At 37.8% G+C, this 16,039-nt stretch overlaps 1 protein-coding gene across 1 annotated transcript; it reads left to right on the forward strand.

Moving 5' to 3' along the window:
* Positions 1-12,580: 12,580 nt before the first annotated feature.
* LOC123868682 (chymotrypsin-1-like) lies at positions 12,581-15,503 on the forward strand. Its single transcript, XM_045911232.1, has 5 exons — positions 12,581-12,676; positions 13,343-13,481; positions 14,026-14,266; positions 14,693-14,869; positions 15,325-15,503. Exons 1-5 carry the CDS (start codon positions 12,607-12,609, stop codon positions 15,469-15,471), a joined length of 774 nt encoding a protein of 257 aa, XP_045767188.1. The 5' UTR covers positions 12,581-12,606; the 3' UTR covers positions 15,472-15,503.
* The last annotated feature ends 536 nt before the right edge of the window (positions 15,504-16,039 follow it).

Below are 16,039 nucleotides of genomic sequence, written 5' to 3' on the forward strand. Positions count from 1 at the left end.
TTTTCAAAAACCTAAATCATCAGCTAGTTATGATTTATAGAAGAAACTTACTAAAATTAATCAACGTAGGTACTTAGAGCTCAAACAGTAGTCTATCGAAATCATCATCATAGCATTACTTCGATGCGATAGATACGGCTGAATTTTGCTGTTGATGTCATACGCATCACTACTAAGATTATAAATGCGAAATTGTGTTTGTTTGTTGGTTTGTCCTTCTATCACACTGCAACGGAGCAACAGACCAGTGTGATTTTTGAATGGGTACATTATAGTGTTAAAGACCTTGAGAGTGACATAGATACTTTTTATCCCAGAGAGTCAAAGAGTTTCACGGGGTTTTGAAAAACTAAATCCACGCGGGTGAAGCCGCGGGCATGAACTAGTTATCAATAAAAGTCAAAATTCCATCAAAAATATCCCTTGTTAGCGACAATTCATTCCAATTCTTCCTAAAACAGAAGTCAAAGGAATTGAGTTGCTTGGTACATCAGTATTACATATAATTTATTGACAAAACAAAAGGCCAGAGGTCAACAGGCGGGTTGCGGCTCGCCCGAAAATGATTAATCGCGCAGCGGAGAATAGGCGGAGGATATACTGCTTGGAACCCCACTCGCTGGCCAATACATCATGTCTTTATATCCCGGCTGTCAGAAAAATGTAGTGGGATAACGGAAAGATACGTTAAGATACAGGGATTAGGTTGCGGAAGGAAATGGTCAAAATAAAAGGGTGGTTTTGTTAACAAAGAGGAGACAAGCTCGGTATTTTGTTAAAGCAATATTATGAAAATTGGTCAGGCGCGAGTCGGACATGCACAAAGGATTCTGTAACACCGTATTTTTAATTTTCATGGCGGCCATAATGAATTTTTTTTGTCATAGCGCCAATAGAAATACATATTCTGCGAAAATTTCAACTTTCTACCTAAAGAGGTGAACCGTAAATTGTAATCGGTTCACAAGATACAGCCAGCTGACAGACAAACTGACGGACGCGACGGACAGCGGAGGCTTAGAACCTGATGGGGGTTCCGTTGGCACCCATCGGATACGGAGCCCTAAAATCTGGTCAAGTGCTTGTAAGAACACGCATACTCGTACAAGTAAGGGTTCTGTAGCCATGCTGTTCCTGTAAACTTTGGCAGTCATTATTTCTTAAACGATACATTTTCTCCTAAAAACCTTCCAATACACCTCATAATATGACTAAAATACCTATGTAACGAGGTATCACTCCAGTGAGTAAACCAAAAAAAAAACTCTTTTCATGTTCACTAGGTACCTACGAGTACTTACCTTACCTTGAATTTCTTTTTAAATGTTCCGCATGCCGGGGATGAATAGTGATTACTTTTTAAACCAAAAATGAAAGTGCTCCCTCAGGATTTAAAAAAACCTAAATCCGCGAGGACGAAGTCGCGGGCATCATCTACTAAGTATATATAAACGTAATGATGTAATAATATTCATAGGTAACAAGTACTTGTCAGTAACTGGAGTATGTCCAAAAAGCACGAAACCGTGTGCCCTGCGGTGCCATTAAAAGTTGTTTCCCAAACTCGGAACTCCGCGGGAAATGTATAAAAGCTGCTTGTTCACGAGTGGGCACGGTTTGGAACGCGAAACTGAATTCGTTTTTCAGGTTAGTATAATACATAGTATTTACTTTTTAGGGTTCCGTACCTCTAGTTTCACTTCGTTGTTTGTCTGTCAAGTCCCGACAAAGGAATCAAAACCTATAGGGTATTTACCGCCAATCTATTGACAGTTAGCAATGTCTTAGAGCACAAATAAAGGGAAAAATTCAAAGTGGTTAAATCTATACTAATAAATAAAATTGGAGTGTCTGTCTGTAATTTCGAAATAACTACCTCATATTAAGCTCATATGGTTATTTGAACGATACCAACACTGAATCACACGTTTTTAAAATTTTTGTCTGTCTGTCTGTCTGTCTGTCTGTTTGAAAAGGCTAATCTTGGGAACGGCTGAACCGATTTTGACGGGATTTTCACAGACAAGTAGAGAATTGACCAGGGAGTAACATAGGCTACTTTTTTAACCGACTTTCAAAAAGGGGGTTGTGTTTTTCTACCTATGTACACCGAAATCTCCGAGATTTCTGAACCGATTTGCGTCATTTCTTTTTTAATCGATAGAGGAACTTTGCGACATTGTTTCATAAAAAAATTTGGAGTTCAACTCCTCAATCCTGATGCTGCAGGGGATCTGACCAATCCACGCGGGCGAAGCTGCGGGCATCAGCTAGTCACAGATAAATTAAAAAGTGCTATTTTATGTGTGATGCTACGGAACCCTTTACGTGTGAGTCCGAATCGCAATTGACCGGTTTTTTTTCTATGTTGCGTACTTACGATTTATCTGAGATCTATCGAGACCGATTTTCAGTTTATATGGAGCCCATATTACAAACTGGAAATCGGTCCATTATATGGACGCACCGACACCGTGGGACCTCTTTGATTTTCCGGGACAAAAATATAAGTTAACGTATGCCATTCTCCAGGTTAAATGCAAAAAATCACACAGATATAAACCAATAAACTAACAAACAAACACACTTTCGTATTTGTATTTGGTACTATGTGTAGGGATTTTATCCAAGAAACTGGAAAAAAAGAAAACCAGCCAATTCACGGCGTAGCCTAGATCATGCCTTGTATACAAACTCAGGCCAATTCGAAGACGATGGCTTTTTATACGTTAACATTACTTAGCAATTTGGCACATCATAGTATTCCATAAAAACCCGTCTCCTAGATTGTGTCATAAAAACATAATTTCACTCACTCATCTATAAAGCTTCCCCCTTTCGTTCCGTAAATACTATGGATAGAAGATAAAGTTTTATTGAGCTAACAGTTTAGCCTCTGAACACTGATAGTAAATTCCTAGATAGGTAGAGTTATTTTTCAGTGTTTGCGATCGTTACAATTGTGTAACGATCGCAAGTACACACTGCACAAGCACTGGCCAGTAAGTTTGCCAGCTAAAGTGTGATTACAATCACCTTTACCAGCAGTTTGGCACTCTCTCAATATTGACTAAAATGCACAGTTGCAACAAGAGTACCATACCTACCATATAAGCCAATTACAATATTAACGATTTCAATAACTGCAATCTTATACCTACTCTTAATTGTCTTTTACCCCAGAGTACTTAATAGGTACACAGAATTTCTACTCCAAAAAGACATTTAAATAAATAGCGACTCTTGTTACGGTGCAATAAAGTATAATTCAGATTACATAGCGCAGCAGTCTAACATTTACTAAACGTCTCTCTTTCTTTCGTATAACTCTTTCTCTCGTAAGAGATAAATGCCGTGAAGGGTTTCGCGATCGTAGTTACATTTATATCTCGGTTCATATGACCAAGTGAGTCCAGTTCGCTTTTTAACTCTCGACTCAAAAAGAGGGGTGTTATAAGTTTGACGTGTGTATCTGTGTGTTCGTGTATCTGTCTGTGGCACCGTAGCTCCGCTTTTACTAAATTCCATATACTACAGTCATTGAACTTTTTGGTTCATTTTTTTGGAGTTATGGTATCTTGGGTGTTGTATATCTATGCATGGGCCATAAAATTCGGTGTTCATTTTACAAGTTAGTGTTACAAGACTCGAGGGATTGACTCGTCATCAAAAATTTACGCCTCGGTGTAAAGTAATCAGAAGGGCAAACTTTAGAATTGTTGACGTTACATTTCGAAGAATTTTAGACGAAAATGTACTTCGATGTTTTTGTAAGAAAGGAGGTAAACTAAGCAATTATTATTTACTAATTAAATATTTAATTAAACCATCCAGCTAGGAACTGGTAAGAGTTCTATAGTAGAGTAAAATCAGCGATGCTGTTCGTTGAAAAGCGCTTGCCTTGAAGGATGCCTGAAGGTATTCAAGTTATATGATAGGAAACACGGACGCCGGAAAGGCGTTGCAAACCTTAGCGCGATGAATAAATACCACTTAGTGATACCCGCGCAACCGCCAATCCGTTGAGGGACAAACACAGGTTTTAGTGGGTGCAAGCCCCACATAACCCCTCAGTTTCCCCTGAAGGAGGGGTTATTTGGGGCCTAGCCATGCCTACGTCCTAATAGCTATCTGCCAAATTTCAGCCCGATTCGTCCAGTATATTGAGCTGTGTTGATAGATCAGTCAGACAGCATTTCCTTTTATGGATGATCAAAAAAAGGAAAACGCAAAGTACGAACGTAGAGAAATAAATAATAATATAATTAACTTATCCATACTATAATATTATAAATGCGAAAGTGTGTCTGTCTGTCTGTCTATCTGTCTGTCTGTCTGCTACCTTTTCACGGCCAAACAGTGTAACCGATTCTGACGAAATTTGGTACAGGGTTAGCTTATATCCCGGGGATGGACATAGGCTACTTTTTATCCCGGAAAATCAAAGAGTTCCCGCGGGTTTCCTAAAGACCCATCCACTCAACTGATTTGTATGAAATTTGGTACTGAAGTAGCTTACGTCCCGGCAATTGAAATAGGCAACTTTTTATCCCGGAAAATCAAACAGTTCCCACGGGATCTATAAAAATCTAAATCCACGCGGACGAAGTCGCGGGCATCCTCTAGTTATTAATAAATGTCAGTAAGTCAGATTATTATTATTTATCGTCCGCAATAACTTCGTAAGAATTCCAGGTCAAGATTATTCATGTAACCGTCTTCCATCACACAGCCAGCGCAGCCAGCGCTCGACAAGAACTTGTACCGCATAGTAATTACACGAACGTCCTGAAGGCATCACGGATTTCCCGCGGGAAATTACATTTGTATTTGTCCCTCATGTAGTTATTACGATGCGTCGGCGTGAGGCCGGAATATAAAGGAGCTGTGATGAAAAGATGGATGCCGTTTGAGCTACAATCAAGTGCCAAAGTAATTGAATAATTGGGTAAAGATAATATTATCCATCCAAGTGTAATATTATTTAGTACCTACTTGATAATCCATAGATTTTTACGGGATAAAAAGTAGCTTAGCTGTTAATCCAGGGTATAAGCTATCTCCATTCAAAATTTTAGTCAAATCCATGTGGTTTTTGCGTGAACGAGTAACAAACATACACACAGACACACATGCCCATACAAACTTTGGCCGTTGTATTATTTATTATATATTTGTTCCTCATGAGGCCGGAATATAAAGGAGCTGTGATGAAAAGATGGATGTCGTTTGAGCTACAATCAAGTGGCAAAGTAAATATTTTTTTTATAAATCTTTAATTTTATAAATCTCGTGGAAATCCTATGAATTTCCGGGATAAAAAGTTCAGGATAAAAAGTTCCGGAATAAAAAGTAGCTTATGACCATCTCCACGATGTCAGCTATTTATGTACCAAATAGACCATACGACTTTATCTGTGCGAATATAGTTTTTTTAAAAGTCCCATGGGAACTCTTTGATTTTCCGGGATAAAAACTATCCTTCCGTGGGATGCAAGCTATCTTAGCTAAATAGCTCACATCCCCAGAAAGAGAGAAACATAGAATACTTTTTATTCTGGACAGTAAAAGAGTTGCACGAGATTTTAAAAAAACCTAAATGCACACCAGACAAAGTCGAGGGCATAATTTATTGAAAAATAGAATAGGACAAAAACCCCGTTAAACGTAAAACGTCGGAGTTCCTACATTTTCATAAAATCACATTTAAAATTTCCATTCCGATAAATTAATTGCGTAGACTCACCGTAGACTATCTATTGTGGAGGGATCTTGAAAATTTATTCTATCACTTCATTTAACCTTTTGTTTTATCAGTAAATTTGCGATGTCTAGGGCTCGGATAATCTAAAATACAGAGGTATTATCTCTGTAAAATGAAGCGGTTTAGTCCAATGGTTGAAACATCAGCCTCTTATACGGAGAGTCGGTGATTTGATCCCACGCACACAACTCTCATTTTTCGGAGTGATGTGCGCTTTGAGCATTAGCATTAGTAAACATCGTGAGGAAACTTACATGCCTGAGAGCTCTCCATAATGTTGTCAAAGGTGTGTGAAGTCTGCCAATCCACACTTGGCTAGCATGGTACACTATGGCTTTAACCCTTCTCACCCATTCACAGTAGCCGGCTGTCGATGGGTTGATAATGATGATGATGATGTATGATGGTGCACTTTCACCAACTGCCTAGGCCCCATTACGTTAAATCACCTTCCATGGGCGGTGTTCCCACTAGATCATAACATGGGGTTATTCAATAGGCGGACTAACAAATTCCTGATCCGACACTCTCACGCTATTGGCTAAAATGAGTTGTTGAAGCAAAAATACTATAAATCCTACCAATCACAGCAGTTAAGACTGTAGCAATAACTGATTTTTTCATTTTTTTCATAATCGACGTGAGAACTAATGGTTGTTCACGTGAACACATAGTAGATTATATTGTTCGCCTATACGGAACTAGGAGATTAATCACTTTAGGGCGAGCCATAAGAACCCTCTCACTGACCCCAGGCGTTTTGATTTACTGTCTCCTAAATCAAAGGGCTTGAAGTTTTTATGTAATATAGATGTAACGAGAAATCTTGACCGCAAATCATAATTTTTCATAGGACCTTCCTGCCACCAAAACGTATATGTATATTATAACGTGTAAACTTTCGCAAGCTTAAAATCTCTACTCTATTGTTGTTTTACACTATGATTTTCCGGAATGAAAAGTAATCTATGTCTGTCTCTGGGACGATGAAATTTTGTAGGCATCAGAAATTAGTCAAGAAACTAATTTCTGTGTTTGTGTTCACCAGCTTAAAAGCTTTCCGTAAAAACTGGTTTTAAAGTTAATCAATTAGTATTAAATAATGTTAATGTAGGCAATTAGTTTAACAATGTGTCTGTGTGATTAATTACATTAAATTTTAACTTTATTATTGTGTGCCTTATATCGACGGCACTACGATGGTGCACTATAATGATGGTACAGTTTACACCATAATCGTAAAAACCTTGTGAGTATTCTTTCTAAACATTAAAAAAAAAAACCGAAATATGGCGAACCCAATTACCCAGATAATAGTTGTTAGAACGTATCTACACAATTTTATTGTGTTTAATTGTTTAATATTCAAATGAACCAAACTATTTGTGTGGAGCGTGCTACGAATACACTCCTTTTAACTCCGACGGTAGCAAAATATGATATTGCTATAATGTGATTCTCATTACTGATGTTCTGGTCCATTATAGATTCTCTTACGCGCTCAAAAGTGAATATTCAGTTACAAGCTTTGACGTGAAAAGCTCCTGTTCTGACTCGGAGTGTTGTAAAGCGAAATTAGAAATTTGATCATATTTTATCATCTTTATTGTTATCTATACCAATAAATAAAATTGGAGTGTCTGTCTGTAATTTCGAAATAACTACCTCATATTAAGCTCATATGGTTATTTGAACGATACCATAACTGAATCACACGTTTTTAAAATTTTTGTCTGTCTGTCTGTCTGTCTGTCTGTCTGTCTGTTTGAAAAGGCTAATCTTTGGAACGGCTGAACCGATTTTGACGGGACTTTCACAGGCAAGTAGAGGATTGACCAGGGCGTAACATAGGCTATTTTTTTAACCGACTTTCAAAAAGGGAGTTGTGTTTTTCTACCTATGTACACAGAAATCTCCGAGATTTCTGAATCGATTTGCGTCATTTCTTTTTTAATCGATAGAGGAACTTTGCGACATTGTTTCATAAAAAATTTGGAGAGCAACTCCTCAATCCTGATGCTGCAGGGGATCTGACCAATCCACGCGGGCGAAGTTGCGGGCATCAGCTAGTTATTATATAAAATTGTTATTGTAACTGATGAAACTGCCTGACTGCAGTGCGTCGGCCATGTTAGTTAACGCCGGAGTGCCCGATTATTTCGCAATCACGGATGCGGTTAGTCCCGCGTAGTCGAGAATCTCAGGGAATGCTCTGAGTGCCCTGAGAATCCCATACTGAAGTACATACTTGCTTGCCGTACATCGTGACAATAGCCGTAAATGATCACCGTACGAATCTCCTTTTGGGGACTGTTTCTAATTATACTCAATTTAATTTTTAAATTAATCTTATTTTATTTTCATTTTATAGTTTTTAAACAATTGTACATTTGAATTTAGATTTAGGTACGTTTCAAATGGGTTCAAATTGTCTGAAATAAATAATTATTTCTTTATATAGGTACACAACAGTTTCTTAAAGTTGGTCCATAACTCGTCAAAGTGCGGCGTCGAATGTTTGCGAATTTACAAACAGGATAACGAAATCGCTTTATTTTCGCTCGCACAAATTATTCGCTAGCGAATTTATTAATTTAACAGACCCTGTTTTACTGTGGTTTCGAAAGTTATGTTAACTGTGGAAAAGATTTTAATTTTACTGTGCTAAAAAGTAGATTTTTAGTTATCGCCGAAAATATTGGAATTTACAAAATATGATGTTTCAAAAAGTATCCTACTTAGAACCAAACTAAAAATTAGCTAAAAATCTTGACCCTGTACCTACTATACTTCAAAGTTTTTGACAGTAGCCTACCATCAAAATACAAATAGCACGCGTATCGAACAATGTAAGTATATTAGAATACAGCTAGTACGCGATCAGGCATTATATCAACCGATAGGCGTCCACTACTGGACATAGGTCTCTTGTAGAGACTTTTACACGCCTTTTTTTAAAACTCAGATATACAAGTTAGTCCTTGACTTCAATCTCACCTGCCGGGCGATTCAGAACACTCGATTCGATAAGTTACCGTTCGATAAGACGTACTCTTCATTGAAAAATACGTCTTATCGAACGATAACTTTCCGAATCGATTGTTCTGAATCGCCCGGCTGGTAAGTGATGATGCAGTCTAAGATGGAAGCGGGCTGACCTGGAAGGGGTGTGGCATTTTTCACTAAACCCATACCCCTTTGGTTTCTATCGGAACGCTAAAGCACTTGGCGTCGTCGGTAGGGTGGTAACTAGCCACGGCCGAAGCCTCCCACCAGACCAGACAAGAGATTTAGAAATTATAAATCCCAAATTCCTGCCGGGAATCGAATATCGGGTCCTCCCACTAAAATTACCACATAGCATACCACTGTGCCAGGGCGGTCCGGCAACGTCCATTGCTGGACATATAGGTCTCTTGTAGAGACTTCCACACGCCACGGTCTTGCGCTGCTCCCATGGCTCCCTGCGATTTGCTTCCTCGTTTCTAATCCGAACCGCTAGGATAAGGAACGCCCTTCCGGCATCAGTTTCCCGTTCCACTTTTAATACGGGTACCTTCAATTCAAGAGTGAATAGGCAACTTCTAGGCAAGCGCGCTCCATCTTAGGCTGCATCATCACTTGCTAGCAGGTCTGATTGCAGCCAAGCGCTGTAAAAAAAAACAATTCAATAAAGAAAATTATACTTAACTGAAAAGTTTGTGAAGCACAGACTAATTATTGTGCGGTTAAGAAGTTCAATTGGAATATTATAATTTCAGTTGACAGCGCAAATTGTCTCGACACCGAATGTCGTCAAAGTTGGCCGAGAAATTAATGTGATTTAATTATTAATTAATTAATTTGAATCCCGACGTTTGCTTCCCACTTGTAAATAATGAAACCAATTATACTTTGAAGACATTGTCGAGTAGATTAGGTATTATTATAAGGTTATGTTCGTACAAAAATATAGATTAGAAACACGGGAGTTATCCAAACAGATAAGATAACTTAGTTTTAAGCATTAAGACCGGGAGTCGCAGCAGAAATGGCTGAAACCATCTACCACTACAACCAACCATTTACAATCGGGGTATCTTTAAAACAAGAGTGAATAGGCACTAACTAGGTAAACGGCTTCCCATCTTAGGCCACTCCATCACTTTCCATCAGGTGTGATTGTGGTCAAGCGCTTGCCTATCACATCACATCACATCACACTAATATTATAAAGGCGAAAGTTTGTATGTGTGTGTGTGTGTGTGTATGTTTGTTACTCCTTCACGCAAAAACTACTGGACGGATTTGGCTGAAATTTGGAATGGAGATAGATAATATCCTGGATTAGCACATAGGCTACTTTTTATCCCGGAAAATCAAAGAGTTCCCACGGGATTTCAAAAAACCTAAATCCACGCGGGCGAAGTCGCGGGCATCGGCTAGTTTGCCACACCGCGGTTAATGGCTTTATCTCGTGACTAGGGCTGGCTCATTTTTTGCGCAAAGGAACAACCTGACTGTCCTGGCTTCTGGAAAAAATAAACCTCGAGCATTTTTCCGTCCTCTTTCAGCTTTTGGATTTAATTTCGTGATACCACAAAAATCTAAACATATCCGTGATTAACATTGTGATCGGATGTCCAATTATTTATATTTAATACGGATTCATGGCTTTATCAGAGCTTACAGGTTTCACGGGTTAAAAATTTGCAATGACCGACATCAAAGCTCGTAACTGAATATTCGCTTTAAACATGTTATTAACGTAGAAAGATGTGTCAGACTTACTTTTAAATATTTTTTTTTTAAATTATGTAAACAAAAATTCACGGTTTTCAGATTTATTCCTTTACTTGCGCTATAAAACCTATCTACCTACCAAATTTCATGATTTCTAGGTCAACGGGAAGTATCCTATAGGTTTCTTGACAGACACGATGAACGGATGGACGGACGGACAGACAGACTGACAGACAGACAGACAGATAACAAATATAAGGGTTCCTTTTTTCTAATGAGGTACGGAACCCTAAAAACTAAAAGTTTCTATGCGCATTGTGCCCAACACAGGAAGGAACGATCAGCGACTATAAAGTTTAAATCATGACGTGAAAAATCACAAACATAAGAATCTTTCAGCTTTTATAAAATAACGAAGGTCTCACCTTCACAGGCTATTATTTAAGTACATGAAATTTTGGAAATTGTCAATTTCGGACGAGAAGACCCTGACCTGTTATTTTTGTAGACGCTAGTAAATTATAATAATATTTATAAGGAAACTGCTAAACCTATTCATATTATTATCTACTTAGGTATGTTGCTTTTCAATTATTGCTGTTATTTACAATGACATTGTTTGCTTTAAAAATTTACATTGAACTAAATATTAAACCTCGAGAGTTCCAAGAATTTTTTAAATTAATTACTCTACCTATACAAACTATATTATTTTTCAGTCTAACCTTCAACTGAGGATATTTTGATGATCGGATAAATTCCTCTGCTATTATTCTTTTAGTACAAAAGTATGAAATACATTTATTTCTTGAAATCTCATTGACTTCAACTAGTAATGTAAATATTACTTATTCATTAAAAATGATTGCCTTTTTTAGGGTTCCGTACCTCAAAAGGAAAAACGGAATCCTTATAGGATCACTTTGTTGTCTGTCTGTCTGTCTGTCCGTCCGTCGTGTCTGTCAAGAAACCTATAAGGTAATTCCCGTTGACCTAGAATCATGTTTGGCAGGTAGCTAGGTCTTATAGTACAGATACAAGAATAAATCTGAAAAGCGCGACTTTGTGGTTATATCATTTAAAACAAAATTAAAATATGTTTCAATTTTCAAAGTAACATAACTATACCAAGTGGGGTATCATATGAAAGGGCTTTCCCTGTACATTCGAAAACAGAATTTTATTTATTTTGATGTATAATAGTTTTTGATTTATCGTGCAAAATGTTGGAAAAAATACCCGAGTACGGAACCCTCAGTGTGCGAGTCTGACTCGCACTTGGCCGGGTTTTTTCCTATTATTCTTTCGGAAGACCAAAATGATACAATATGTGAGCGTTGTTCGGTATTTTAATGGCAGCAATAGTACTGGATGTCTATCGGTTGACAACGATGACGACGAAATGAACTACATTAATTACTAAGACGAGGTCAAGCGTGACCTTGTCAAATTCAACGTAACTTCGTCATATTATAGTAAATCTATACTAATAAATAAAATTGGAGTGTCTGTCTGTAATTTCGAAATAACTACCTCATATTAAGCTCATATGGTTATTTGAACGATACCATAACTGAATCACACGTTTTTAAAATTTTTGTCTGTCTGTCTGTCTGTCTGTCTGTTTGAAAAGGCTAATCTTTGGAACGGCTGAACCGATTTGGACGGGACTTTCACAGGCAAGTAAAGGATTGACCAGGGCGTAACATAGGCTACTTTTTTAACCGACTTTCAAAAAGGGAGTTGTGTTTTTCTACCTATGTACATCGAAATCTCCGAGATTTCTGAACCGATTTGCGTCATTTCTTTTTTAATCGATAGAGGAACTTTGCGACATTGTTTCATAAAAAATTTGGAGTCCAACTCCTCAATCCTGATGCTGCAGGGGATCTGACCAATCCACGCGGGCGAAGCTGCGGGCATCAGCTAGTTACTAACTAAGTATGGTAATATGGTAATAAATTTTTTGCGGCAGTGAAAATGCATTTTTGAAATTCAATCGATTATGGAATTTACTATACCAATATCTTCAGTACATTTAGTATAAATAGTGGTATCGTCTTTAACAAGTATACAGTAGAACATATTTTGTAAGATATTGTCTACGTTCGTTGTTGGAAATGATTGCGTTTTTGTTATTGGTTAAATTGCTCATAGCTTTTGTATTAGCGGACGATCGAAATGAGTCGCGTGAGTAATATTTATGTAGTTTTTCATCTGCTACAGTTAAGCTTTGCATGTATTTTTTTTATTGCGAAATTAGCTTGCGTTTGACGACAATCATGTTTAATAACAAGTGTAAATTAAAAATTTATAACACCCCCTACAAGTGAAGGTTACAGTAACTAGTAAAGAGCTACTAACTTTCAAACGGCTGATCCAATTTTCTTGGATTATAGCTAAGAGCACTCTCGATCAAGCCACCTTTCAAACCAAAAAACTAAATTAAAATCGGCTCATTAGTTTAGGAGTTACGGTGCCACAGACAGATACACAGATGAACACGTCATACTTATAACACCCCTTTTTTGGGTCGGGGGTTAAAAAGCAATGAACGTTTAGGTTAGAGTGGGATTTAGAGAGCTTCCCTGCCCTGTCCAGTTCTTGCCTATTTAGGGTGCCTCTAGGAGTTAGGGTAAAGTTCTAGGATATCCAGAGACAAAAAGCAGCCCTTGTAGGACCACTTCGTTGTCTGTCTGTCTGTCGTGTCTATGAAGACGAGTCCAGGGTATCAAAACCTATGGGGTTTCTATAGGGTAACCTATTCCGTTGATCAGAAATTACGAGTATAATAGATAAACTTTAAAAAATCAAAGACTATTATAGCTTTCATTTTGAGACCTTTGGCTTTGACAGTACCAACCAGGCGTATGTACTACGGTGAAACAGCTAAAATCGAGGACTATCCGTACTTTGCTGGTCTTTGGAACTGCGGCGCTGTCATTCTGTCCAACACCTGGGTCGCGACCGCTGGCCACTGTGTCTTCGATGCACGGTGGGTGCAAAATAAATTCATCACAATGATCAACCCATCCCCGGCTCACAGCAGAGCATGGGTCTACCACGCTGGCCAAGTGACAGACAGACTTCACACACCTTTGAGAATATTATGGAGAACTCTCAGGCATGCAGGTTTCCTCACGATGTTTTCCTTCACCGTTAAAGCAAGTGATCCATACTTTAATATTATAAATGTGAAAGTGTGTCTATCTGTCAGTCTGTCTGCTACATTTTCACGGAATTGGGGATACATCCCGCGGAAGGATATAGGCTGCTTTTTATCCCGGAAAATCGAAGAGTTCCTAAGAGAATTTAAATAAAAAATTGAAATCCACGCGGTTAAAGCCGCGGACATCCTCTAGTATTTAAAACATTCCTAAATGCCATGTTAGATATAACTAAGCACCACAGAACAATATGTTTTTTGAAATAAATGAATTTGATTTACTATCACAGTGATAGCCTGGTAATTAATAACTTTTAATTAACTTCCTTCTAGATATTCAGTTTTTAGTTTATTGAACTTCATCTTGTTTCAGAGCCAGAGGATCGCAACACGTTTACGTTGGCGGCAACACCATCAAAAATAGCACAACTCTTTCTTACGTCGATGTCATAGTACATCCAGAGTATAAAGAAATTGCTGGAATGACATTTAATGATATTGCATTGCTAAAGTTAACTGCACCTTTGCGATTCTCTGAAAGAATTCAACCAGCCAAGCTTCCTACAAGTGCTGCTCCTAGGAACGTAGTTCTTGTTTCTAGAGGAACGGATGAGGTGATACCATTTCTATCTATCTCTTCTCTCTCAATTGCTGAGGGTCGTAACTCCTTTCCATTATTCATTATAATAGTAGGAGTTTTCTAGATTTCGAGTACTAACTCAAAGGTATATGACACTTATGATATGTGTACTTATCAATTATAGAAATTTGAATTGAATTGTATTGAATAGATATCGGTCTTATACTGAGAGGAGACCCGTCCTTAGTAGTGAGTTGGCGATGAGTTGATGACGATGATGAATCTTTTTTGAATCTTTATTCGAGTATTTTTATTTTTAACAGTAGTTGGTACCTACCTATACTAATGAGCTATCAGAAAATAATAAAAACGTAATACATAGGTACCTACTTACATCAGAAACATTTCGATAGATCTGTTAGATAATAACTGAGTACTAAAAATTTACAATTCTTTGCAGACTGGAAAACTATCAACCAGTTTGAAGAAAGTAGATCGTATAATACTCTCACCTCTAGAATGTGTGAACATGATGTCGCACCCAATGTATGCATTTTATGCGCTACAAAATAGAGAGTATTTGCAAAGAAAAATCCTTTGCTCGAAGCGCCATGAAAATTTACCAAGTGTATGCGGTGTAAGTATATTTTTGAAGTGAAAGGGGTTTGAATATTTGAGTATGGACCTTATCTACTGTCCGCCATTTTCTTTTTAAGCGTTCCGTACCTCAAAAGGGAAAACGGAACCTTTATAGGATCACATTTTTGTCTGTCTGTCCGTCTGTCGTATCTGTCAAGAAAACCTATAGGGTACTTCCCGTGGACTCAGAATCATGAAATTTGGCAGGTAGATAGGTCTTATAGCACAAGTAAAGGAATTAATCCGAAAACCGTGAATTTGTGGTTAGATTACAGAAAAAAAATTAATATGTGTTTACGTTATGGATAGACAGACAGACAACAAAGTGGGTTCCGTTTTTCCTTTTGAGGCACGAAACCCTAAAAATAGTAAGGCCGAACATAACACGCTTGTTTACAAATTTTCAAGCAAGCACATTAGATTTTTACTATTTTTTTTTTCTGTTTATTGCAGGGTGATTCTGGAAGTCCTCTTTTAAGTGGCGACACTCTGGTTGGCATAGTCGCTTTCGGACTCAAATCTTGCGAAAAAGCGAGGCTGGGTTTCGATACCTATGTCTTAAATTTCGTGCCATGGATCAGATCTCATACTGGTCTTTAAGATAAAAAAGTGCAAAAGACGTATTTTGTATGCTTCTGTGCAAGAAAAGATAAAAATAAGATGAAAATAAGCATAAAAATAAAATTAAAAGCAATTAAGTTTTTTTTTCATTTCTGTACAAGGTTCATTTTTTCTGGAAATGTGGATAAATTGCTTTATCCACATTTCCTAAGATGCTAAACTACGACCAATTCAAGAAGGCCAAGTACGGATTAGCAGACTTCACACACCTTTGAGAACATTAAGGAGAACTCTCAGGCATGCAAGTTTCCTCACAATATTTTCCTTCAGCGTTAAAGCAAGTTATATATTTTTTTCTATTCAGATACAAGTTAGCCCTTGACTGTTATTTCACCTGATGACAAGTGACAATGCAGTCTAAGATGAAAGCGGGCTAACTTGGAAGGGGTATGGCAGTTTGATTAAACCATACTGTACCCCTGATTGGTTTTCCACTCGGCATAGTACTGGAACGCTAAATCACTTGCTTTGCCGGCCGCGTGGGCTGAAGCCTCCCACCCAGAACTAATCGGGGACAATTTAAAAAATATAAATTCGAGAACCGAGT

Source organism: Maniola jurtina, chromosome 10 (assembly GCF_905333055.1).
Source record: "Maniola jurtina chromosome 10, ilManJurt1.1, whole genome shotgun sequence".
Classification (NCBI taxonomy): Eukaryota; Metazoa; Arthropoda; class Insecta; order Lepidoptera; family Nymphalidae; genus Maniola; species Maniola jurtina.

Excerpts from the sequence above, each read along its gene's own strand:
- LOC123868682 (XM_045911232.1), top strand. The coding sequence starts at position 12,607 with ATGATTGCGTTTTTGTTATTGGTTAAATTGCTCATAGCTTTTGTATTA. Across the intron at positions 14,267-14,692 it reads TTTCTAGAGGAACGGATGAG|ACTGGAAAACTATCAACCAG; the intron begins GTGATACCATTT and ends AATTCTTTGCAG. Across the intron at positions 14,870-15,324 it reads ATTTACCAAGTGTATGCGGT|GGTGATTCTGGAAGTCCTCT; the intron begins GTAAGTATATTT and ends TGTTTATTGCAG.